Below are 27,029 nucleotides of genomic sequence, written 5' to 3' on the forward strand. Positions count from 1 at the left end.
ATTTCTTCTTCTTATAAATGTTGAAAATAGTTGTTGCTACTTAATATTTTTGTGGAAACTGTGATTTATTTATTTATTTATTTATTTTTACCAGAATAAATGATGAATAGAAAGTTCAGATAATCTGCATTTATTTGAAATATATATAATATTATTTTATATGTATAATGTTAAAACATTTATACATTTATAAATTGTAATCAATTTTATGCAATAAAAATCATAAAACAACTAAAATATTTTTCTTATATATTACATATTTTTTTTTTTTTTTTTTAAATTGCATGTATGTGTGTATATTATATATATAGTTTTGGTTCAGTAAGACAAATATTCATATTTTATATGTATAATTTTAATTTTTATAATTTTTCTTATATATTATTGGTTCAGTAAGACAAATATTTAGATATATTAATTAGTATCCATTTAAGTAAAGGTGAGGTGTCATATTTTAATTGGGCTAAATATATCACATGATTTATGTTAATTTCGTCTGCATTATAATTTCATTATCTTTTAAACAGTAGTTTGATATTGTGTGATTATTTTTAATTTAGCTGTTTCAAGTACTGTCTTAATTGTTTTTCTTTTTAACTTTAATTATTAAAATTGAATAGAAAAAGTATTAACCCACATAATGTTATTTAATAGCAGATTCTCATCATGGCATCTTATTGTGAGTCATTTTCACCACAAATTGTGACAGCTAGCTCCGTTTCCCCTAAATGTGAAACGTGTGAGGTCTGTTGCATCAAAGCAGCTCCTCTATATTTAGTATTTCAATTACTGCTATCACAAAACACTCGTTTCATTCACAATTACTGACAGACAATATGCTGCAATTCACAAAGCATTTTAATCTGACAAGAGCATCCTTTGAGGAGAACTGAAGATAAGGGAATACGTGACTCGTTGCATATATGTGTGTGTGTGCTCATTATTGTGTTAGCGAGTGTTTACTTGAGGAATTGTAAATAGGGATGTTCCGCACGATTGTGGCGGGGATCGGCAGGGCCTATTGTTTGCTTTAATCGCTACTTTAGCAGAGAGGTTGTCTAAACATTTTCATGATCTCCTGTGCCGCCCATGTTCACGCTGACAGTAGAGCAGGTAATCACTCAGAATCCTTAAGCCTTGATGATCCTCTCTACACACAGACACACACATTCATCTCATTCAGTCAGCCAGCACCTGCTATAGTCTTCAACTCATTGCTTTGCTTTTTACAAGCAAACTAGTATTTCATTCAGTAGTTTAAAAACAATATTGCAATATTAGATTACTGCATCTGCATTGTGTATATTGTTGACTGCTAAAGATGCGCTGTACTGAATATTGACTATACAGTTGTGATGCCAAAAAATTGTGAATATTACAATTTGATTTTGATACATTTTTATTTGTCTACTGTGCCATTAGACAAGTTTGCAATACCTCCTTGTGGCAGATGTGACAATAATGAGAGTGTTAATACAGAGATGCTCAATAGCTTGAATTTCAGCAAAAAATGGATTCAGTTCAAACTGTTGCTGAATTTGGAACTGCATACTAGCTTACTACTATTTCTGCCATAGAAAGATATGGTAAAAGCACTATGCTAGTAAGCTAAAAGAGAAGTATGCTAGTATTCGGTTCTGAAATCAGCCTGCCAGTTTCATTAAGATGATTCAATATTCTGATGTAGTGATTTCTTCATCATATTTTTTTTTTTTTTTTTTTTTTTTTTGGTGGAAGTGCATTTCCTTATATTAAAAGAATAAATATGCCATGGTTATTTCAGATTGCATTTTAGTATTTTTTTAGAAAATATTTTGAATTTAGTTTGGCAGTAATGGCAGTTTGCTCGAAATTGAAAGGAAGAAAGCTATAGCAAATTTTACATATTATTGTGTAATATTTTGTAATAATAAAAATAATATTTAATAATAAAATATTATATATACACCACCAGTCTTACCAAAGTTTTTGAACAGTTTGAATGTTTTTAAAGAAATATCTTCCACTCATCAAGTCTGCATTTATTTGATCGAAAAATAACAGCAAAAAAAAAATCAAAAACAAAAACAAAAAAAAGGTCAAATTGTGACATATTTCAATTTAAAATAACTGCTTTCTATTTGAATATATTTTAAAATGTAATTTATTCCTGTGACTTTAAAGCTGAATTTTTAGCATCATTACACATCACATGATCCTTCAGAAATAATTTTTAATATTCAGTTTTACTGTTAAAAAAAAGAATATATACAAATATATAAATCACAGAAATAAATTAAATAGAAAACTGTTATTTTAATTAGTAAATATATTTCAAAATTTTACTATTTTTGCAGTACTTAAATACAGGTTTAGTGAGCAGAAGAGACTTCTTTACAAAAAAATACAATAAAAATCTTACTGTTCAAAAACGTTTGACTCATAGTGTATATGAAATAATTTCACTCAATTTTACTAATTGTATTTTTTTTTAAATCATGACATCAAAAGTCATAGTAATGACAAAAGTTGAATTTTTTTTGTCATAATTAACTTTGTTTTATTTTAAAATTATTTTATTTTATTATATTATTTATTTAATTATTTTATCTTTTTTGCTTTCAGATTCTAATAAGCAATATGTGATGTCATTTTACTTATTTCATTATTTATTTATTTCCCTCTTTTTCACATCATAATTATGATCTACCAATGCAAAGAAAATTGTCTTCCACACTTTACAATTTTGACCTGAAATAACTTTTGCACCAGTTTTGCCCTGTGTACAGAGCGTAAGCATATCATCATATATCATACACAATATTTTTTAGCTTTATTAGAAGACCTATTGCATACTATTGCATAATGGCCTGCTATTAAAATATCATCTTAAACTGTAGCATATGCTGTATGGTGCAAAAAAACATTTCAAACAGTAATATGCTACAGTGTTTATTATGGTCTACTGCACACTTTTAACAAATGTAGAACATCATTTGGTTATTTCAAAATAAATATGCACACTGTGCACATGACAAAGTATTTTCTTTCAAAACAGTAGGTAGAACAGCATTTTGAATCTGAACATCCCCATCATGTGAGTGTGTTTGAAATGTTATTTTGTTATTGTACTGTTGCTAAACTGCAGTAAACACTTAATCCTGTTCTGCCCACTGTTCCAAATCACCCAGGGGTCACCATGCCTCATTGCTATCAAACACATAAACATCACACAGATACGCCAAAACACTTCTCAAAAGCCCTCAGAAACCTCTTCACCTCATGTGAGCTGTGGCTTGTAGGACACATGCTTTGATTCTCTCACTGTGGAGAAAGAGACAGCATCTCCACACTGGCAGGATTGCTGCCTGGACCTCCCATTGAGGAGAATGCATCATTCTGTCTCTGTGTTGGCACGACACACACTCAGACTGAGGGGTAAACAGAGACAATACATGCCCACAATAAATCTCTCGCTCTCTATCTCTCAGCTGTACCGACACACGAATCGAAAGATGGAGAGAAAATAACCACGCTAATTTCTCTAACATTGTCCACACCTGTAATTGGTGTCTTGAACCCCTGAGAATACAGACAATGCAGTGAACACTGCTACTGGACTGTCAGGCAAGTGTACGGAACAAAATCATAATGCCATCTCTTCAAGCCTCAGTAGGGGGTAAAAAGGTTGTGCACTGGAAAAGAAAAGGAGAAGAACAAAAAGCATGCTGATATATTATAGATTTAGCCTTTAGTGCTGCAAGACTGCTGCTCAATAATCTATATTTCTATGGTAACTGAGATGCAGATGTTCTGATGTGGAAACGGTTGCTGTGGAAAATGCACAAACAAGACCAACACTAATTTGCCATTTACTCTGTGGTTTTTCTATACAGTATTATATATAATAGCCTTTTTTTGGATAATCCATTGAATCCCATACAAATAGTCCAAATTCTTTTATTTTTATTTTTTAATTGAAGCTTGAATGATAAAAATGATTATTATTATTATTATTTAAGTTTTTGAAAATAAATAAATAAATGAATAAACCGCACTATTTGAATGGGATTCACTGGATTAAAAAATGATATATATAATTACTATGCATATATAAATTATATTTTTTATTTGAAAAAAATGAATTATAAACACATTTTTACATTAAATAAAAAAATAATAATAATTCAATATATATTTGTAATTTCATTTTTTTTTTATATTTTTTTTTTATAACCCAGCAAATAGGCAGATTTTATCTCTCGCTAATTCTTTATAAAATGTGTATATATGTGTATATATATATATATATATATATATATAAAATTTAATTACAAAAAAAACACTATAAATTGAACTGAAATTGAAATTAAATTGAAGCTTGAATGATACAGATGACTTATTAGCAAGAGGTAATATATTAAAAATATAAAATAATAATTAATTTTATTAAAATGATAAAATATAATATTTTAAAATATATATTAATTTAATAATAATAAATAAAATATAAATATTATCAAATAAAATAAAATAAAATATTATCAAAAATTTAAATTAGAAAAATTATAATATATATATATATATATATATATATATATATATATATATTTTTTAAAAACTTAATTTTATTCTTTTACTATCAGCTGTCGTTATGCCATTATAATGACATTTTCACTTGACAGTTTTATCGTTGCACAGTACAGTAATGACATATTTTTTCATTTCAGTCTTCATTCTGATTAATCTAGTGTGCAATGTTCCATTTGTCTTTGTATCAGTGACTGTCTTTGTATCAGTGACTATGGCGTATTATGTGTGAGACTGCAGGAGATGTTCACAGGCACACATAGGCGATAGCTCAATATAGACCTGACACTAATATTCCGGCTGTTTTTTGATGGCATCATTTGATGCTTGCCTATTGTTTTATGACATACTTTCTAAGCTCTGCCTCCATATCCCGTGTGATTCTTTATGCGGCGTGTTGACAAAGAGAATTTCAAATCACAACGAAAGCATTTATAGCTTCAGCGATTTAATAAGAGAAGTGTTTGTGACTTTGAGTGTGCATGTGTCAGGTTTTATGGGAACTCCTGGAAATGGTGCAACGCTCTATTCCTGGAGGTAACCTCTAGTCATCACTGCTTTCTGGAAAACACGACAGGCAGCTATAATGAAATCATGATGCTCTTTTATATTGCAGTGGTGTTTTGTTGTGTACATACATTTATTAGATTCCTTTATGCAATTCTGCATCCAAACTGATGTGTCAACGAGAGATTCTAACAGAGCCTGACAGTACGTCAGCACAAAATAACATTATGATTTCAGTCCAGCTCCAAAAACATCTTGAATAGCTTAAGACAAAATATACTTTTTATTTTATTTTACTTTATTTTATTTTATTTTATTTTATTAAATTAATAGTTTTTACTTTACTTTTTATTTTATTTACTTCATTTTATTTTATTCTATTAAATTAATATTTTTTTTTCTACAGACACTTTAATTTGTTTAAAAATAAAAGTAAAGACATTTACATTGTTACAAAAGATTTATATATCAAATATTGTTCCTTTGATATTTATAAAAAAAAAAAAAAATCCTGAAAAACGTAGCACAAAAATGGCTACTTTTATTATTAAACTATTATTAAAACTGTTTTCAACATTGACAATAGTAAAAACCATTATTAATATGTAAAAACCATTAATAACTGAGTACCAAAACAGCATATTAGAATGATTTCTGAAGGATCATGTGACTCATGTGGAGAAATGGCTACTGAAAATTCTGCTTTGCATCACAGAAAAAAAAAAGAAAAAAAACAAAAAAAAAAAAACGTATGTTTCTCTAATATTAAGGTGGAATAGAAAGAAGATAACAAAAAATTATGGTCTATGACATTTATACTTTTTACCATCTTCGCTAAAGTTAGTATCATCAAAAACAGCTAACATCAAATTGGTTAAATTGTTGGGTTTAAGCGCACAGCTTCTAAACCAGGTAAAATATTGTACTTAGTCAACCGCTATGATGCAAACCTTTATTCCAAAGAATAAAGATTCAATCCTGAAAATAAACAATGCTGTCACTCGTAAAACATAGCAGTGTGTACATGACAGATGACATCTAGGCTGTCTTGTGGAAAAGACGTGGGCATGCCTGACTGTGTTATTGTCATGCATGCTGTGTGCATTTAGAGGGAAACATATGGAAACAGTTAGCACTCCCCACCCTCATATATCTCCAATAACACTTCCAGAGATCAGCGCAGTGCGGTTTCAGTAACATTACCCCATCACACCGTCCCATACAGGGAAACACTGCAGTTGTTTTTATTGACAAAGCTGTTCTCATTCAGTAGGCGAAGACATGGCTGAGATGATATAAAGAGATGTGTGCCGTGTTAATAAGTCCTGTCACGCTGCCAGTGTTTAAGTACCGGGCTCAATTCAAATCCAAGAAAGTCACCTTGCGTACTCTCCAGAAGAGCTGAACGTTCTAGTTTACCTTTGGGGGAGTTCTTAATGTCAGACACAATTACCCCAAAGTGCTCTTAACTGCAGTGTTTGAGTGATGTTTTGATAATGTGGTTGCGGTTGTATGAATGATGGGATCTCTGTCATTTTCAGCGTACGGCTGAGTCATGACACAGTGTTGAAGGATTGCGGGTATGCAGATAGATTCTGGCCTAGAGGGAGGCTGATTTACATGTATGCTAACTTAAACACAATGGCATTTCTCAGGTTTTTGCACAAAAGAGCAATACGAACAGGGTTGCCAGGTTTTCACAACAAAATCCACCCAATTTTTTTTTTCTCAAAACTAATCCAAAACTAGCCCAATCGTGTTCTTTAGTGGGGTTGCTTCATCCCACGGAGTTGAAAAACAAACCACATCAACAGTGAAAATGTAGCCCAGTTCTGACATTTTTGTAACACTAAGGCTACGGTCACACTGCAAGCCTTAGGAGACATTCACTTATAATCACTCTTTGTTTTGATGATCAAAGTTTTTATTAAACCATCATAAACTACGGATTTGTTACATTTATATATTTTAAGAATGAAAGTCTGCGAAAGAAAAAACATATGACGGCTTGATAAAATGTTGCATTTTTAAAGTTCTAATGTGACCTTCAAATAATAATAAAAATCAACTGCTAATTCTTTATTTGCTGTTAGCACATATTGTACTGTAAATGAGGCTTTACCTTTTTAAGCATTATGATTCCCTCCTGATTGTGCTCGTTGGTGGTGATATCAAACATGGCTCCTCCATCTCCAGGGACGATGTTGTATTCCACCTCCGCGTTCTTTCCAATGTCCAGATCGTGAGCTTTGATTCGGCCAACTGCTGACCCGACTGCTGATGACTCCGGTACACGCAGGTGGAAGATGCCTGTAGAATCAATGAGTGTTTTTAAAGCACATGTGACTAGTGAAGGGGAAACTGCTTTAAAGATGAACAGTAACTGAAGAGCTAAAAGCCATCTCGGTCAAAAATGAGATGATGATACTGGGTGAATGCTCCTGACACATAGTATATGTCCATCAAATACTTTTACTTCAAACTCGCTAAATTCCAGCCTCAGCCCAAGCAGAAATACCAGTACTTACACAGAAACCTATACAAAGTAGCCAGAAAGAAATGCTCATTTTAAAGAAATACGTCCGATGGATTTAGAGGCTTTTGCATCTGAACTCTTCATGTTTTGATTTCACCTTAAATTGATAATTTGCTCCCCTTCAGACTATTCCAGATGTAGATGATTTTGTTTTTTCTTCAGAACAGATTTGGAGAAATTTAGCATTACTTGCTCACCAATGGATCCTCTGCACAGCTGAGTCCAAACAGCTGATAAACTGTAATCCACAAATAATCCACACCACTCCAGTTCATCAATTAACATCTTGTGAGATGAAAAACTGTGTGTTTGTAAGAAACAAATCCATCAAGACGTTTTAAACCAGTCCTTCTGGCCAAAATAATCCATAACACTTCCTCCAGTAAAAGTCCATATCTTGATGTCCTCTCACATTAAAATCCACTGACAAAATTGCTTAAAACTCTCTTTTGTTTTGGACTCTTTTCACTTGTAAACGGTAATTGATATGTGCATATTTCTCTCCTGATTCAGAAAAGACGCCTTTTCCCTGGAGAAGGCAATAGTATGTATAGAGGATCTTAAAGAAGAAGTTCACTTTCAGAACAAAAATTTACAGATCATTTTCTCACCCCCTTGTCATCCAAGATGTTTGTGCCTTTCTTTCTTCAGTCGATAAGAAATTATGTTTTTTGAGAAAAACATTTCAGGATTTCTCTCCATGTAGTGGACTTCTACAGTGCCTGTGATTTTGAACTTCCAAAATGCAGATTAAATGCAGCCTCAAAGGGCTCTAAACAATGCCAGCCAAGGAAGAAGGGTCTTAGCTATCGAAACGATCGGTTATTTTTTAAAAACAAAATTAGTTAGGGTAGGTTGGAAAAACTCCCATCTCCTTTTCTCCTCCAACTTCAAAATCATCCTACATTGCTGTAGAAGTACCGACCCAGTGTTTACAAAGTGAATGTGCAAAGGCTAGACAAGACAATGATTTGAGGTTAAAAAGTATATAAATTGTAATTTTTTGTTTAATAAAATGACCAACCGTTTCACTAGATAAGACTCTTCTTTCTTGGCTGGGATCATTTAGAGCCCTTTGAAGATGCATTTAAACTGCATTTTGGAAGTTCAAACTCGGGGGCACCATTAAAGTCCTGAAATGAAATTCCTGAAATGTTTTCCTCAAAAAAACATAATTTCTTAATGACTGGAGAAATAAAGACATCAACATTTAGGATGTGAAGGGGGTGAGTACATCATTTGTAAATTCTGCTCTGGAAGTGAACTTCTCCTAAGGTTAAAAGTGGCCTGGATTTGTTTCTTACAAACACACAGACACACTTCACAAGACATTAACAGATGGACTGGAGTAGTGTGGATTACTTGTGGATTATTGTGATGTTTCTATCAGCTGTTTCGACTCTGATTCTGACAGCACCCGTTCACCGCAGAGGATCCACTGGTGAGCAAGTGATATAATGCTAAATTCCTTCAAATCTTTTCTGATGAAGAAATAAACTCATCCACCTCTTGGTTGGCCTGAGGGTGCGTGCATTTTCATTTTTAAGTAAGACGAGGAAAGTGTGTTAGCATCAATTCTGATTTAAGTTCACTGATTCAGATTTCTGAATGCACATTTACTTTTACAAAACAACATATCCGTTCTGCCACATTATTCCTCCTCCTGTGCCAGTTTCAGAAGTTGGCAACTCTAGAGAGGACATTATTGCTGTAGAGAGCGTTTGATAACTGCCTCAATGCACTTGGCTGTAAATGTGACATCAAAAGCAGTGATGAAGTGTTGGTTTCACACTACACTGCTTTTTGTTAGAAAAATGCTTGTTTTTGGCAAAGCTATGCTGATTTGAGAACACCTTAGCTAATGCCACGCTACAAAAAACGTAGTTAAAGGAGAAGTCCACTTCCAGAAAAAATCATTTACACACCACCTTGTCATCCAAGATGTTCATGTCTTTCTGTCTTCAGTCGTGAAGAAATTATGGTTTTTGAGGAAAACATTTTGGGATTTTTCTCCATATAATGGACTACATTGGTGCCCCGATTTTAAACTTCCAAAATGTAGTTTAAATGCAGCTTCAAAAGGCTCTAAACGATCCCAGCCGAGGAAGAAGGTCTTATCTAGTGAAACGATACGTCATTTTTTTCAGAAAAAAAAGTATACTTTTTAAGCACAAAAGCTTGTGCAGCGCTAGCTCTGGGATACGCGTCCTGGACGCTACGTACTATTGAATCACGTTGAAAGGTCACGCAGAACGTGCACTGTAAAAAATAAAAAAACACAATTTGTTGAGTCAGATTAAAATAATTTGTTACCCTGCTGCCTTAAAATTTTAAGTTCAGTCAACTAAAATAAGTTTAGTCAACTCAATGTTAAGTTGTACTAAGTAACAATATTTGTGTTTAACAGATGGGTAAGTAACCCAGCTGCCTTAAAATTTTAAGTTGATTCAACTCAAATATCTAAGTTGTCACTTAGTATAATTTAACATTTCAAGTTGAATAAACTTTTTTTGAGTTGACTAAACTTAAAATTTTAAGGCAGCCAGGCCAATTACATTAAGTTGACTCAACAAATTGTTTTTTGTAGGCGGAACCACAGACCCAGTGTTTACAAAGCGAATACGCAAAGACTAAGGAAGTGCAAGTAAGTCAAACGCTGTTTACAAACAAAAAGGTACAACGATGTCGGATGATTCTGAAGTTGTAGGAGAAAATAAGATGGAGTTTTTCGTCATACTCTACATTTTTGAGCGGGAGTACACAGACGATGAACTTAGACGTGTTTCGTTGCGTCGTGGACGCGCATCCCAGAGCCTGTGCTACACGAGCTTTTGTGCTTATAAAGTAAAACATTTTTTTTTTTTTTTTTTTTTTTTTTTTTTTTTTTTTAAATGACCGATCCCTTTGCTAGATAAGACCCTTCTTCCTCGGCTGGGATTGTTTAGAGCCCTCTGAAGCTGCATTTAAACTACATTTTGGAAGTTCAAAATCGGGGCACCAATGAAGTCCATTATATGAAGAAAAATCCTGAAATGCTTTCCTCAAAAAACATAATTTCTTTACGACTGAAGACAGAAAGACATGAACATCTTGGATGACAAGGATGAGTACATTATTTGTAAATTGTTGTTCTGGAAGTGGACTTCTCCTTTAAGTTACTAAAATCACTTCTTTTAGTTAGTTACCCCAATACTGGTAAAGACACATGCACTGTAGGCACAAACAGATCATGCTGATTAGTTAAAACTAATGTGTTGAGTGGCCATGCCTGCAAAAAAAAACACCTCAGCTAATTAAGAAGTCATTAGATGCATTAGTGCAGTGCACCAAAAAACAAACAACAAGAAAGAGAGAGAGAGGCAGAGACATGGCCCAGAATGCAGCAGTCATCATAGTGCCATCCTCTGAGACGTGCTGATGGAAATCTGTTATGCTCCCAGGGTATTACCAATATTTACACAGCAAGGAAACCAGTGCTCATAGCTGCAACTCAACATGATTTCTATTTCACAATTTCTGAGCGCAAATGGAGCTTGTTCACATGTACGTGTTTAAAGACTTGGTCTTATTCCAGTGGAAAAATAAACAAAGGAAAATCTACAAGTATATAAATGCATAAAATATGAGACTCTTAGATAGAAGCTGTGAACAGGGACGGTAAGGGGCCGTTCACACTGAATGCGTCTTTCCATTCCACTGCGCTGCTACATTTCCATTGTTTACCTATTTAAACGCACTAGATGGACGTATTTGACTGTTGCGCCTGTCTCTCTGTGTCTTCTGTGTGAATGGGCCCTAAGATGCAATGCCTATTTTTATGACTGCTTTTAATTAGGAAACTCAGGTTTCTCTGAAATCTCATTAATTCATGTCTACTGTGTTGATAGACTCAAAAAAACAAACAAACAAAAAAAAACATGGTATTTTTTTTTTCTTTTTTCTATTACTCTTTAGATGCTGTTAAATATGCTGCCTTTCTTCCTTTATGCAAACAAGGTTTATAGATTCAAGATTATTTATTTATTTTTCAGGAAATGTTGGCATGCATTTTCTTTATGAATGCATTACCTTTTTAAGCCTTCTCATGTGTATTTAAAAAGAAAATGCTGCATTACCAGTCAAAGGTTTAGACACACTTGCCTGAATTTATGTTTCTCATTATATTAAAAACTTCTTGATCTAAAGCTTTATGCATAAATGGTTTAAATTTGTCTGGTGGACTGAATAAATTGTGCCAGCAATCATTTTATTTACAAAGCTACAGTTTTATATTTTAAAAAGAGCTGATAGAAAACTTCTTAACTCTTTTCATAATGTTTTAAAAGCTTCTTGCATGCTGTTAAGTTGGTTAAGCAAGCTTAAGTCATTTTATGCTTTTTTTATTTTAATTATTTTAATTTTTAATTATTTAATTTTTATTTGTTTAATTTAATTTGTTATTTTTTTTATTTTATTTTTTTACATTTTTAGTCTATATAATTCCCATATTTCAATATCAATTTCAATTCAACACTTTTCGTGTTTTAAGCGCATCTTGCATGTCATGAAGTTGGTTATTTTATTGGTTGGTTGGATGCTTATTTTATTTTATTTTAATTATTTTATTTTATTTCTTTTTTAAACATTTTAGTCACTATATAATTAGTATAATACTATAATAGTAATTTTAAGCTTTTTTATTTTATTTAAAAAAAAAAAAAAACATTTGTTTTATAGATTTTATGTCTTTTTTTAACATTTTTAGTCACTATATAATTCCCATACTTCAGTATGAACTCTTTTCATAATGTTTTAAAAGCTTCTTGCATGTCATAAAGTGTTTGTTTTTTTTCCAAATCCTAATTATTTTATTTTTTTTGTTGTATTTTAATTTATTGAAGCCAGTTTTTAAGGTTTTTGTCTCTTTTTTCTATACATTTTTAGCAACTATATAATTCCCATACTTCAATATGAAGTCTTTTCATAATAAATAGTTTTTTTTTTTTTTTTTTTTTTTTTTTTTTTTATATAATATATATATATATATATATATATATATATATATATATATATTATTTAACTTTTTTCATATTGTTTTAAAAGCTTCTTGCATGTCGAGAAGTTGGTTAAGCAAGCTTAAGTCATTTTAATTTTTTGTTAATTTTGTTATTTAATTTTTAAATAGTTTTTGCCTTTTTTTTTCTTTTTTACCTTTTTAGGCACTATATTATTCCCATATTTTAATATGAACAAGTAAGCAAGCTTGAGTCATTTTAAGCTTTTTCACTTTATTTCAATTTATTTTATTTTATTAAATTAAATTATTATTTTTTTAATCACTATTTAATTCCCATACTGTAATATGGGAAAATATGGAATAATAACAGAACAATAATAATGGAATAATGGAATAAATTGCAGTATGGGAATTCTATAGTAACTAAAAGTGTTAATGAAATATTTTTTTTTATTGCATATAATTCCCACACTTCCATTTGTGATAACTTTACTGTTGAAACATACGGAAAAAAGAACAAGAAGGTGCATTCAAACTTTTGACTAATTTGAATTTACACAACTTAGTAGTTTATCAGTTATGGAGTGTCTTACTTTTGGAGAACCTGGGTGGGTTGTCGTTGACATCACTCAGAGTGATGTTGATGGTGGTGGTCCCTGCCAGACCCCCTAACTGTCCCCCCATGTCTTTAGCCTGGATGAGGACCTGATAGAGCTCCTTCACCTCCCGGTCCATGTTGGGTAGAGCTGTCCTGATGACTCCTGCACACAGATCGAAAGAGTGCCAGACTGCGTTAATGGAAAGAAGAGACCAGAGAAAAGGAAGATAAAGGCACAGTGAGGTAGACAGAGAATATAGATGAAGAGGCTGTGAATACAAGCAGGTATCAGTGTGTGGAGAGAATCGGATTACAGAAAAAAGGGTAAGGTGAGGAGAAGAATAGGGTTTAGACCTGAGAATGAGGCCTGCTGAGAAAAGGATGTGAATGGTAATCTAAAATAACAGACACAATTGAGATAAGAAAATTGAGAGTGGCAAAAAAAGGAAATGGATGAAGTTCTGCTGCATTGTGGAGAAGAAACTGAGGCAAATTGAACTTAAAGGTGTAGTGTGTCATTTCTGTGCTATTATTGCTGTCCTGAAAGTCTGTATTACCTCTCAGCATGACCTAACCACACTATATTTGTGTTGTTTTGTGGTCTGAATTAGTGTTTGGAGGTTATAGGTTAGTCCTGAGATGTCAGCTATGTTTTTCAATACCGTAATCATGGTGGTTATGTGTCCCATCTGGTTTTAATCTGCATAACACAATGTGCTGCTACATTGAACGGGTCAAGGTTAGCATAGCCCTGTTAGCCTCTGATACCACAGCCATTTGATGCAAAAGAAAAGCCTCTTTCTCTATTAATTTTGCTGTACTTGACCATTCTCAACCTTTTCTCTGACTGTTAGAATTAAAGGAATATTCAGAGTTCAATACAAGTGAAGCAGCTTTTGTAGTACAATATTAATAACCACAAAAATAATTTCAAAGTAATTAAGGTTATGCTGGAGCACTTGCATTGAAAGTAGGGGCCAATTTTTAGAGAGTTTAGAAGCATAAATCAGAAGCTTATAATTTAAACGATCTGTCGATATATCGATCTATTTATTTTCTGGCTAAATAATGAGTTTGTTCAGCATGAAATGCAATTTTGATCATCTTTTCTTCTCTGTTTCTGCCACTAAATAAAAAAAAAGGGAAAAAGAACAGATATGTTACTTTATGTTATAATGTCAGAACTGCGAGATTAAAACAATTCTGAGAAAAAAGTCACAATTGAAAGATAAGAACTCGCAATTCTGACTTTATAATTCGCAATTGCGAGTTTATATCACAAATTCTGACTTCACTTCCCAGAATTATGAATCACACAATTTTGACTTTATAACTCGCAACAGTGAGTTTATATCTCATAATTCTGACTTTAAAACTTGCGATAGAAAGTTTATATCTCACTTCTGACTTTATTTCTCGCAATTGTGAGTTTATATCTCGCAATTCTGACTTTTTCTCGCAATTGTGAGTTTATATCACAGTTCTGAGAAAAAGTCTCGTAATTCTGACTTTATAACTCGTAATTGCTAGTTTATATCTTGCAAATATGACTTTATTTCTCAGAATTGTGAGTTTGTATTTCACAGTTGTGAGAAAAAAGTCAGAATTGCAAGATGTAAACTCACAATTGCGAGGAAAAGTCTGAATTGTGAGATAAAAAGTCGCAATTTTTATTCAGTGGCGAAAACGGGCTTCCATAGTTTTCATTCAAGCGTAGGGTATGACATTAATGTTTTCCTAGGAAGACTGAAAGTGAATTTGAATAAAAATAAATAATTATATGCATGGAAAATATGACTATTAATATCGATAATATACCTTTATATGGCTAAATACTGAATGACATTTATGTTAATTTGTGAACTATTTCTGAATGCCCCATTTCTGCAGCTTAGTTTTCATAAATGCCTTCAATGGAAACATTAGAGTATATCACATGCTGGGAAAATATATGGCTATATGGTTTCTTGGATAATTTTTTATATATATATGGATGTGCTCGAACAGTAAATCTGTATTTGGAAAGGCGCGTTCTGTGGAGTCGCTAAAGGGACATAGTTAGTGGCTTGTTAGCGGTAGCCTGTTGCATTACATTACATAATATTTCACTTACCACATAAACAGGGTAAGGAGAGATGACTGATAGGATGATGGTGAATGATTTGCAGATCCTGAGCACCACTGACAAACATCTAATCTTGTAAAATGTGTGGTAAGTACTGCTGCTCTGTAGTTTACACAGAGTACATGTGATAGCGAATCTCGAAAGTGAAAGTAAAACGTGAGCGCTCATTCAAAACATGATTTCCTATTAATATACAGTGTAATTACCTAATGATATAATTGTGAGAGAAAGAATTGAAATATATTTTTCCTCCCATCTTGTATTTATTCCCTTTAGGGTTCTGTAGTACGCGTCATTTTCTTTCCGAACACGGTATTCAGATTTGGGCACATCCCTAAAGAATAAGTGAAGTTCTCCAGGATTCTTTGAAGCATCAGCACACGGATTGTTCTTAAAGTTAAAAATGTTCTTGTAAGGAATCAGAGTTTAAAATCTTTCCTTGGAACCAGTACCTTTACCATCAAGTGTTTTTCTCCAGCTAAAAGATTGAGGTCAGCCCTAAAGCTTCTAGTACTTAACAGTCTTAACAAGGCGACAAAGCCAGTGTAGCAACACCTTTCCTCGCTTTTCTTCCATAAAGCACATCTAATGCGTTTCCCAACGCCACAAGAAGCTTTCCCAGATCAAGAGAGCGCTTCATAGGATGAATTAGACATGGTGGTGGATGGTTAAGAAGGGCACGGACCTTCATACAATGCCAATTTCAGATGAAACGTAAAAGGGATGTCACATGTGATTCTCTGGGCCTGTTACAGGGAGGATCTGTTTTTTTTACTTTAGTTTCGCATGAACAGATCTCTCTTTGAAGTTTGTGTGGTAATTAAATCAATAGTTCACCTAAAAAAGACATTTTGTTATTATTTACTGCATGACGGTTCACTTTTCTTGTAATGGAAGCAGATGGAGATCTTGCTTTTTTTTATTTCACAAAAAGAACAAAAATTTGGAGTGATTAAATGCTAGCAAACTTTAATTTTTAGGTGAACTATTCCTTTAAGGTGTGTTTCCTGACTCTGTTTTTTTTTTCTCATGACTCTGTGTTGATTCCGTTATGCATTTTACCCCCTGCCTTTGTTTCCCACCCTCCTCTCACGGCTTTTGTTTACTGTCGGTTTGTGTTGGCAAATTTTTTGATATGACTTGGGACAAAAACAGATTTTTCTCCCTTACTAGTCATTTTATTTGTTCGGCTACAGAATGTCACCCTTTGAGCCCCCCTCCGGGTTTGCTGATATCAGGATATTATATTTTTATTCATGTATTCCTGTTTGCAATGCTTCATACTTGTACAACAGGGCCGTAGCCACACCGAAAGCAAGCAGGAATGCTTGCACGTGCTCTGTGCATCAAGTTTACCTTGCAGGTTTGTGCTTTTGCATATTGGCTATTACAGCCCAGTGAATGCAGACGATGCCCATTTGTAAATTCCCATTCATTGCTGTAAACGCTCCTGAATATTGCATAACAAAGTATTCACTGGCAGAAAATAAAACACAGTTTATTTGCGGCATCATTTGATGATGTTACAGTTCCCCCAGCCATATAAACAACAGAAAAATCCATTTGCAGACTTTCTAGGCGGAGGGTCTGAAATACAGCACCTGATTGTATAATTATAGATCTTTTCAGGCCTGTTTAGCTGACAGGATGTCCGTTACTGTTCTGGTATTCAGAATGAATTGCAGTTTATTTTGAGTTACAAATCCATTTTCTAGGGTGGCCACATTATCAAATCAAACCGCAGAGCTTATTTATCTAATAGGGTCAATGAATGTAATTACGCTGAAACCTGTGAACTGTGAAATTAATGAGTCTAGTCTGTTGTATTACACAAACAAAACAGAGGAACTTGTTTGTTGTAGTAATAATTTCATTTTTTATGTAACCAACATTTTGCTGTAAAACAATCAGGAGTGTTTTACCTGTTTTGGGATCCACTGAGAAGTACGGCTGGCCGTGAAGTATGCTGTACACCACCCTAGCGCTGTTGCCGTACGTAGGGTCGTCTGCATCTGTCGCCGTCACCTTCATCACGTATGTACCTGCACACACACAGAAGATATTATTCCTTTGTATTAAACGGCATGAACAGATATGGGAAATGTGCAAGACATGCTTTGTTCAAGGTTATAACTGTAATAGCATTTAGCGTTTGACCGGGACTCGAAAACAGGCACGTTATTACATGCTTTGGTTATGATGGGCTGATATGAAACCAGCTATATGGCTTTGTGATGAATCTCCACTGTGTTTTGATATGTCTGAAACAGCAGTTTTTACATTACAAAGGCAGCACTTTTAAATTACCCAATAAATGACAAATCATCCGTACTGTAGAATGAGCTGATGGTCACGGGTCGCTGAATCACTGTGTTTTACTGAAATGCAGCACAATGCTGCGCTCGGCCACCTCACATTTAGCAGGAATCTTGTGTGTTGTTTCTCTAATGTTATATTATAAAAATGATTGCTTTATTTCTGCAGGAATAGTTTTCTAAAATAGTTTTTTGATTATATCCATATCGCACTCCTTCTTGTGTGATATTGCTTAAATATAGAGTCAGTGTATGTAATGATCGGTATCTGTCTATCTGTCTACAAGTTATGCATACAGTTAGTCCACAGTTCAATACGTACCTCGGTTTTTAACCACGGTTTTCGGTTCGGTTCTGATATCTTGCCACTTTTTTTTTTTTTTTTTTCAAAATACACCCGTCAACCTCTGTACACTGGAAAAAGTGTGGATTATTATATGTCTGCTTAATTTTTCTTTTGAGAGAGTAATTATTTTTTCGATTTTTACGCAAAATACACTTTTTTTTATGCCAGAGGGCGCCCTCGTGCAGAAAATCCACATATGCATCACAGAAGTATCACTGATGACAGTCAGTTCCAGCCTCTCTAATATGGATAAAGGATCGTTATTTCTGCAACTGAATAAAAACAAAATATAACGTTAAACACAACTGAGGGACTCAACTTTTTAAAAATATCAGGGTAAATGTAACTTTTTTTTGTAGCTTCTGAGGGCAGTACTAAATGGAAAAAAAAATATGATATAAGGTCAAAATAAGAAAAATTAATTCTGTTTAAAGGTTTACACCCCTTGCTCTTAATGCACTGTGTTTGCTTCTGAAGCATCAGTGAGCATTTGAACCTTCTGTAATAGTTGCATATGAGTCCCTCAGTTGTCTTTAGGGTGAAAAGATGGATCTCAAAATCATACAGTCATTGTTGAAAAGGGTTCAAATACACAAAAAATGCTGAAAAACCAAAGAATTTGTGAGACCCGAGGGATTTTTTTCTGAAGAACTGCAGGCAGTTTAACTGTTCAGGACAAACAAAGGGATCCATGGACAACTACCACTAAAAAAAACAAAAACAAAAAAAACAGCCTTGGATCATTCAGGTAACAACACAATATTAAGAATCAAGTGTATGTAAACTTTTGAACGGGCTATTTTTTTTTTTATAAATTCAACTATTATTTTCTCTTGTGGACTACATGTAAACATCGTTAATGTGAAATATCTTATTCAGGTCAGTACTAACTAAAACATAACTTGCATTTTGTTGATCCCTCTTATTTTGTGAAAATAATTAACATTTTGCAGATTCTGCAAGGTGTATGTAAACTTTTGACTTCAACTGTACATGTTTTATGTGTGATTTCCAACTTAATTTATCATCTATTATCACCCCAAGAAACATATTTAGTGGTTGCAGTAACCAATTTAGCCAAAATGTAAAAGTTTATATACAATATTTGCATCGTAACATGTTTTAGAAATGCTCTCTGATTTTGATTCTAGTACATTTCTGTTCTTTATCTAATAGACAGCAGGCTTTTGTTACTAGCTTAATCAAGATATCAGTCTAATCTGTCCATTGTCTCTTTATTATCACAGTGTCCTGCCGCTAATGCCTAGTAATGGCTGTACAAATATTTATATATCTTTAATCATATTTGAAGAGAATATGAACACATTTAGAGTGAAATGATGTAGAATTTTAGTTTTATTTATCAGGATTGTAGAATTATGATTAATATTATTATAGGACTTTTATATCCCGTCCACGTAGCCTTGATTACATCGGTGCAAAAGCAAAAGTCATTTTTGCAAACGTTATTTCGGAGGCGGAGAATGATTACATTTTTATGCAATGCTACTTTGAACATTTTCCTGTTTAGAAGAACATGCACTGCAGAATAGTGCATAGCCAGAACAGGTACATTTCATAAAAGTACATAGGGTCATTTGTGATTATATGTCTTTTATGAAAACACTTAAACTGCAAGTAGAGTGAATTATCACAGAGTACTTTTTGAGATGAGAAAAGAAACTTAAAGGCCTTGGAGGAGAGACAGAGAGAGTGGGGAGAAAACAAAAGGAACTGAGAGGTAATTGTACAGATTTTAAATCAAGGCCATTTCCCAATGGAAGTCCTTTTCAGCCAGCTGATGCAATTACCTTTGATTTCTATCTTTTTTTTGTTTTTTTTTTTTTGAGTTCTCTCAGCACACATCGATATGTGTTCAGATTATTCTGGCCTCCACACTTAGAGTTGAAAAGCATTAAAAACCCATACAGTTCCAGTCCTTTAAGTGACCTCCAAATTAGACAGTCACATTCTGTCAGAGCTAAATCCTGTAACCCAATGAAAAATACATCCCAAGTCAAGAAATATGGAAAAAGCCTCTTGTTTGTGTGCAACCGCAAGGCTCGGTTATGCCTTTGTGTTGGCAGCAGCCACAATCAAAATTGCAGAGAATAGGTCTATAGCTTCAGTGGGGACTATGGTATACTTATAAACCGGTCTATTCACATTTCGCTATCTGAGATCATGAGTAGCTTTGATTCAGCTGGGAAGGGGAGGGTTTCATTTCATTCCATTGCCATTCAGATCAAGGAAAAGGCAATCTGAAAGTGAATTACCCTGATCTGTCATCCTCAAGGGAAGCAACATGAAAAGGGCTTTGGTGCTGGATAGGGCATGTAGTTTATTACGCTCGACACCGAATCGTATGTCAGACTTTACCTCCTGCCATGCAAAGCTTTTCTTATTTCTTTTGTTTGTTTGAATGCGTGGCATTTCCACTATTTCTAGAACCTCTTTAAACTCATAAGCTTTAATTTGAAAAAGCTTTAATCTAAACAAAACTGACGTTTTCTTTCTGTTTAACTGATGAAAGGCTATTTAATCAGCGATATTCTGCATGGTGTTGTAACGAGTGCTTTCTCACCTGCAGTTTTCATTCTTACAGTATCAGCTTACATAAAATGTAATTAAACTTTCTATGCACTCTGCATTTTCAATTGTTTTATCCTCAGGTATATTCAAGAGTGTGAGGATATCATGTGGATAATCCAGCAGTGATACACCACAGTAATAACTTGTGCACTGTTTTAATTTAGACAGATCTTTATTCTATAATTAAGCATCTTGGGCATCCCCTTTAGAAGTGAATCTGAATGTGTGGTTATAAGTCTGAATATATAGAAGTAAATCAGATTATATAGTTATAAATTACATATTTATAAATCTGAAGATATAGAAGTAAATCTGTATACATGTAATTATAAGTCTAAATGTATAAAAGCAAATTTTGAATATGTAGTTAATTCTGAATATACAAGGTAAATAAGAAAATTTAGATGTAAGTCTGAATATATAGATATGAAACTGAATATATAAGTGTTACTCATAATTATATATGTATATAAGTAAATAAGAATATGTAGTTTAAAAGTCTGAATAAATAAAAGTAAATCTGAATGTATAGTTATAATCTGAATATATAGAAGTAAATTAGATTATATAGTTATAAATTGGAATATTCATGTACAAATCAGAATACATATAAATCTGAAGATATAGAAGTAAATCTGTGTATGTAATTATAAGTCTAAATATATAAATGCTAATTTTGAATATGTATTTAACTATGAATATATAAATGTAACTAACAAAATATAGATATAAGACTGAATATATAAATACAAAACTGAATATAAAAGTTTGTCATAAATATAAGTAAATGCGAATATGTAGTTTAAAAGTCTGAATAAATGTAACTATACGTTTAGATTTACTTCTAAGTCCGAATATATAGAAGTAAATCAGATTATATAGTTATAAATCTGAATATTTAGATACAAATCAGAATGCATATTTATGGATTCATAAATCTGAAGATATAGAAGTAAATCTGTATATACAGTTGTAAGTCTAAAAATATAAATGTAAATTGTGAATATGTAATTGTAATTCTGAATATATAAATGTAAATAGCAAAATATAGATACAAGTCTGAATATATAAAGTCATGAATATATGTATATAAATAAATATGAATATGTAATTTAAAAGTCTGAATAAATAGAAGTCTGAATATATAGATGCAAATTAGATTATATAGTTATAAATTGGAATATTCAGGTCCAAATCAGAATACATATTTATAAATCTGAAGATATAGAAGTAAATCTATGTATATGTAATTATAAGTCTAAATATATAAATGCAGATTTTGTATACGTAGTTAATTCTGAATATATAAATGTAAATAACAAAATATAGATATAAGACTGAATATATAGATACAAAACTGAATATAAAAGTTTGTCATAAAAATATATTTATATAAGTTAATATGAATATGTAGTTTAAAAGTCTGAATAACTATAACTATACGTTCAGATTTACTTCTAAGTCTGAATATATAGAAGTTAATCAGATTATATAGTTATAAATCGGAATATTCAGATACAAATCAGAATGCATATTTCTAAATTCATAAATCTGAAGGTATAAAAGTAAATCTGTATATATAGTTGTAAGTCTAAATATATAAATGTTAATCATGAATATATGTATATAGGTAAATATGAAATATAATGAAATATGAAGATTATATAGTTATAAATCAGAATATTCAGATACAAATCAGAATACATATTAAGCTAAATATATAGAAGTAAACTGGTATATATAGTTATGTCTAAATATATAAATGTAAATTGTAAATGTATGTAGTTGTAATTCTGAATATACAAATGTACACAACAAAATACAGATACAAGTCTGAATATATAGATACGAAACTGAATATGTAAATGTTTGTCATTAATATAAGTATGAGTAAATATGAATATGTAGTTTAGAAGTCTGAATAAACAGAAGTAGATCTGAATGTATAGTTATAAATCTGAGTATATAGAAGTAAATCAGATTATATAGTTATAAATCGGAATATTCAGATACAAATCAGAATACATATTTATAAATCTAAATGTATTGAGTAAATCTGTGTATATAGTTAGATGTCTGAATATATACATGTAAATTGTGAATATGTCGTTATAATTCTGAATATATAAATGTAAATAGCAAAATATGGATACAAGTCTGAATATATAGATACAAAACTGAATATATAAATGTTTATCATGAATATATGTATATAAGTAAATATGAATGTGTAGTTTAAAAGGATATCAGGATATATTCCAATTTACAATTATATTTTCAGAATTATTCTCACAATTTTCAGAATTTATATATTAACAATTTACATTTATGTTTTACTTGTTCATATTTACACCTATATATTCATGTAAACATCTATATTCAGTTTACATTTATGTATTTTGATTTCTAAGTATATATTCACAGTATGCATTTATATATTCAGACATATTCTGATTTGCATTTATATATTCAGATTTATAAATACTTAAAAAATTTACCTCTGTATATCTAGACTTTTAACTATATATTTAGGTTTGCTTTTATATTTATATATTCAGAAGCATATATGTGCTCTATTTAATTACAAAAAATATAAAATTAGTATAATACATTTGTTTGATCACTTTTTCGTTGATGTATATATTTTTTTAAATTCAGGTTTACAAAAATATATCTGGACAATGGAACATTATTTCAATCATATTTTGACATTATTATTTTCATAAAATGTATTTGAAACATTACAGTAAACATTTTACTTTCATTTAATATGCTTCCTGTGTAAAATCACTTTTGTAAATTTAATTTGAAGCAGACACCAAAATGGGACATCCTTGACCCGTATGTCAGTCCAGTATCCAGTAGCAATAAGTGTGACATTTTTTTGTGCCATTATTATTATTTTATGAGAATATTTTATTATACTACTCCTATTCCTGCTACTAGTACTTCTACTAAATAAATAAATAAAACCAGTTCGTTTAACCTTTTTTTTACAAGCATATTAGCGCATAGATGATCTGAAAGATATTAGACATGGAATCATCCATGGAGTTCAAAATTCCACTGAGTTTTAAAGTGTGATGGTATTTCACAGCGCTGCTCTCTGCAACCACAGGGAGCCACTTAAATAGACCAACTTAATTACATGGTATAACAGACCACTCAACAATAAAGACACTTGTATACTGTGAAAGTAAATTACACAAAAATATAGGGCAGATGAAGACAAAAACATCATTTTAACATTTTAAGATAACCTCATGTTGTTTTTTGTTTACTTCCATTTCATTCTACAGCAATGTTGAAGCACAACAGATGTCTTATCAGACACTTGTGGATTATGAGCAGTTCCACAGAATTTTGCTTTCCCTAAAATGGTCTCTGAATGCTTTCGTTTACGACTGAACTCTCTCAGGGCCTGTGACGACAAATGATTGCGAGTGCCGGAAAATTACTGCCTCTGTTTATGGCACCATGTTATTGCAGTCAAATTTCTATTCATTACAAATAACACAGAATGGAATTCAATTGGTTTAAAGTGAACTGAATGGAAATTATGAGTTTCAGGCTCTTTCTTTGGAAGACAATGGAGCTGAATTGTGGATTGTGTTCAAGGAATGAGGCAAAAAAAAAAGTTATTTGTGGCAGTCTGATGCTATATTACACAAGTGTTCACCTGCTTAAAAATATCTTTTATTATAAAAATAAGACTGCTTGAAAAGCATGTTGCAAATTTAAATTTATTGGCTTCATGTTTTATCTGTCAAAATAGCGGTAAACTTGTTGACAATTTCTTTCTGGAGAATCACATTTTAATTTCATTTCATTTCATTTCATTTCATTTCATTACTTTTTAAATATCTTTAGGTTTCATTGATTAGCTTTCATAGGTTAAATTTTGATTTATTTTATTTATTTATTTTATTTAATTTAATTAGGTTTCATTGATTGGCTTTCTTATGTAAAATTATTTTATTTTATGTTATTATTATTACTATTTAAATATCTTCAGGTTTCATTGATTAGCTTTCATAGGTTAAATTTGGTTTTAATTTATTTATTTATTTAATTTAATTGAATTTTATTTTTGTTTAATTTTCATTTTCAATTTAATTACTTTTTTATATATACCTTTAGGCTTCATTGATTGGCTTTCATAGGTGAAATTATGTTTTATTTTATTTGTTTTTATTTATTTTATTTTATTATTTTATTTTATTGGCTTTCGTAGGTTAAATAGTGTTTTATTTTTTTTTTAAATTTTATTTCTAGTGAAGCCTAATTCTTTTTTTTTTTTTCTCTCAATACTTTTAGGCTTCATTGATTGACTTTCATAAATTAATTTTTAATTTAAATAAATTTAGCTTTAATTTTTCCTACAACATTTTTCTGCATTGTTCCACTCTGCTAAAAAAAAATGGGCTCCGTTATGCCATGTTTGTAAAAATGATATGGGAATTTTTAGACTTATTGAAGCCTGTTATAAATAGTTTTAATATTTATAGCATGCAATGAGTGCAAACAACAACTGTTGGCCCTTATGTGATATTTCCAACTAACCTGGTGAACAAACAAACTTTCTTCTTTGCCGCTGTCTCTCATTTTGACTATAAGTCTGTGAAGCATCCAGTTACATGTTATATAATGCAAGGAAAGCAGCATTTCATTGACCATCATGTTTGCAGTGAACGTAGCGTCATATTACATCGCTCCCCAGTGTGGCCTCAGGGATTGATGCATCGTCTGCAATCATATTTGACATCATGATTAAGAATATTTGTCCAAATAATGGAGGCCATTATGACTTTAACAAGCTCTGCAATGTGTTCCATGAATGCAAGAGGATAGCGCTACATTGATCGGCTGGTAGTTATAGCGATTGGATTAGGCTGTGTGGAAATCAATACAACTTCTGGCCGGCTTTAGAGACCAGCCTTTTTAGAGAAGCAGAGACAGTAACAAAATAAGGTCCCGCTGCCATCATCACCCACAGCAGATGCCTTGGTGAAATAATCAGTAATACAATCAAGGTTTCTACCATGTGAGATGAGAAATCCTACTAGGGCTGTGTAATCCAGTTTGGTGGGGATTTGGAGCCCATGCACTTCTCATTATCTGACGGCACACAGTAATGTCTGGATTAGCTCCCCTCTGCCACACCAATGAATATTTGGCAAACCCCATAACATGAGAAAAAAATATGACCTCCAGCTGTGACACGATGACAATTATCCTTGAAACATGTATGCTTCAATGATTGGCTTCCATTTTCTTTCTTTTTTTTCTCTTGCTTTCTTTCTTTCTTTCTTTCTTTCTTTCTTTCTTTCTTTCTTTCTTTCTTTCTTTCTTTCCTTTCCTTCCTTCCTTCCCTCTTCCTTTTTTTGAATTTTTACCATTTAATTTAATTTGAGTGCAGTTTTGCTCAAACATCTTTTTGCAATGTTCCACCATTTTTATTTTATTTTATTTTATTTTATTTTATTTTATTTTATTTTATTTTATTTTATTTTATTTTACTTTATTCCTTTAGGCTTCGCTGATTGGTTTTCATAGGTTAAATCATGCTAATTAAATATTTTAATTAATTATACTACTAATATATACTATACATATATACTAATTGTATATTTTATATTTTTATTTTATTTTTATTTTATTATTTGTTTGTTTGTTCCTTCTTTCTTTTTTTTTTTTTTTTTTTTTTTGAATGTTTACAATTTTATTTCACTTTAGCGTAGTTTTGCTTAAACATTTGTTTGCTTTGTTCCACTATGCTGAATAATAAATTTCCCAATTTTATGCCAACTATCCTCCTTGTAACCTTAAGGATTCATTGTTTGGCTTCCATAGTTTAAAACTATGACTTTATTGATTTATTTATTTTATTAATTTTTTATTATTATTATCTTAATTTTATTTTAGTGTATATTATTTTATACCTTTAGGCTTCATCGATTGGCTTTCGTAGGTTAAATTATGTTTTTAGTTTAGTTTAGTTTAGTTTAGTTTATACCTTTAGGCTTCATTGGTTGGCTTTTGTAGATTAAATTATGTTTTTATTTTTATTAATTATTTATTTGTATTATTTTATTTTATTTTTTACATGTAATTAAATTGTATATTTTATATTTTATTTATTTATTTGTTCTTTCTTTCTTTCTTTCTTTTTTTTTTTTTAATGTTTACCATTTTATTTCATTTTAGTGTGGTTTTGCGCAAACATTTGTTTGCATCATTCCACTATTTTATTTTATTTTATTTTATTTTATTTTATTTTATTTTATTTTATTTTATTTTATTTTATTTTATTTTATTTTATTTTATTTTATTTTAAAATAATAAATAAATAAATAAATAAACCAAGTTTTATGCCAACTATCATCCTTGTAAAGGCTTCATTGATTGGCTTCTGTAGTGTAAAACCATGACTTTATTGATTTAT

General features: G+C 31.5%; 1 protein-coding gene across 1 annotated transcript in view; it reads right to left on the bottom strand.

The window, feature by feature from the left end:
* LOC127174275 (cadherin-12) overlaps nucleotides 1-27,029 on the bottom strand; it is a 191,893-nt gene that overhangs the window by 48,242 nt on the left and 116,622 nt on the right. Inside the window, exons 4-6 of the mRNA XM_051124636.1 lie at nucleotides 17,254-17,373; nucleotides 13,202-13,369; nucleotides 7,199-7,386 (exon numbers count right to left, since the gene is read on the bottom strand). Coding sequence (XP_050980593.1) covers nucleotides 7,199-7,386; nucleotides 13,202-13,369; nucleotides 17,254-17,373 — 476 coding nt within the window. The remainder of the gene's footprint in view (nucleotides 1-7,198; nucleotides 7,387-13,201; nucleotides 13,370-17,253; nucleotides 17,374-27,029) is intronic.

Source organism: Labeo rohita, chromosome 12, assembly GCF_022985175.1.
Source record: "Labeo rohita strain BAU-BD-2019 chromosome 12, IGBB_LRoh.1.0, whole genome shotgun sequence".
NCBI classification, from domain to species: domain Eukaryota; kingdom Metazoa; phylum Chordata; class Actinopteri; order Cypriniformes; family Cyprinidae; genus Labeo; species Labeo rohita.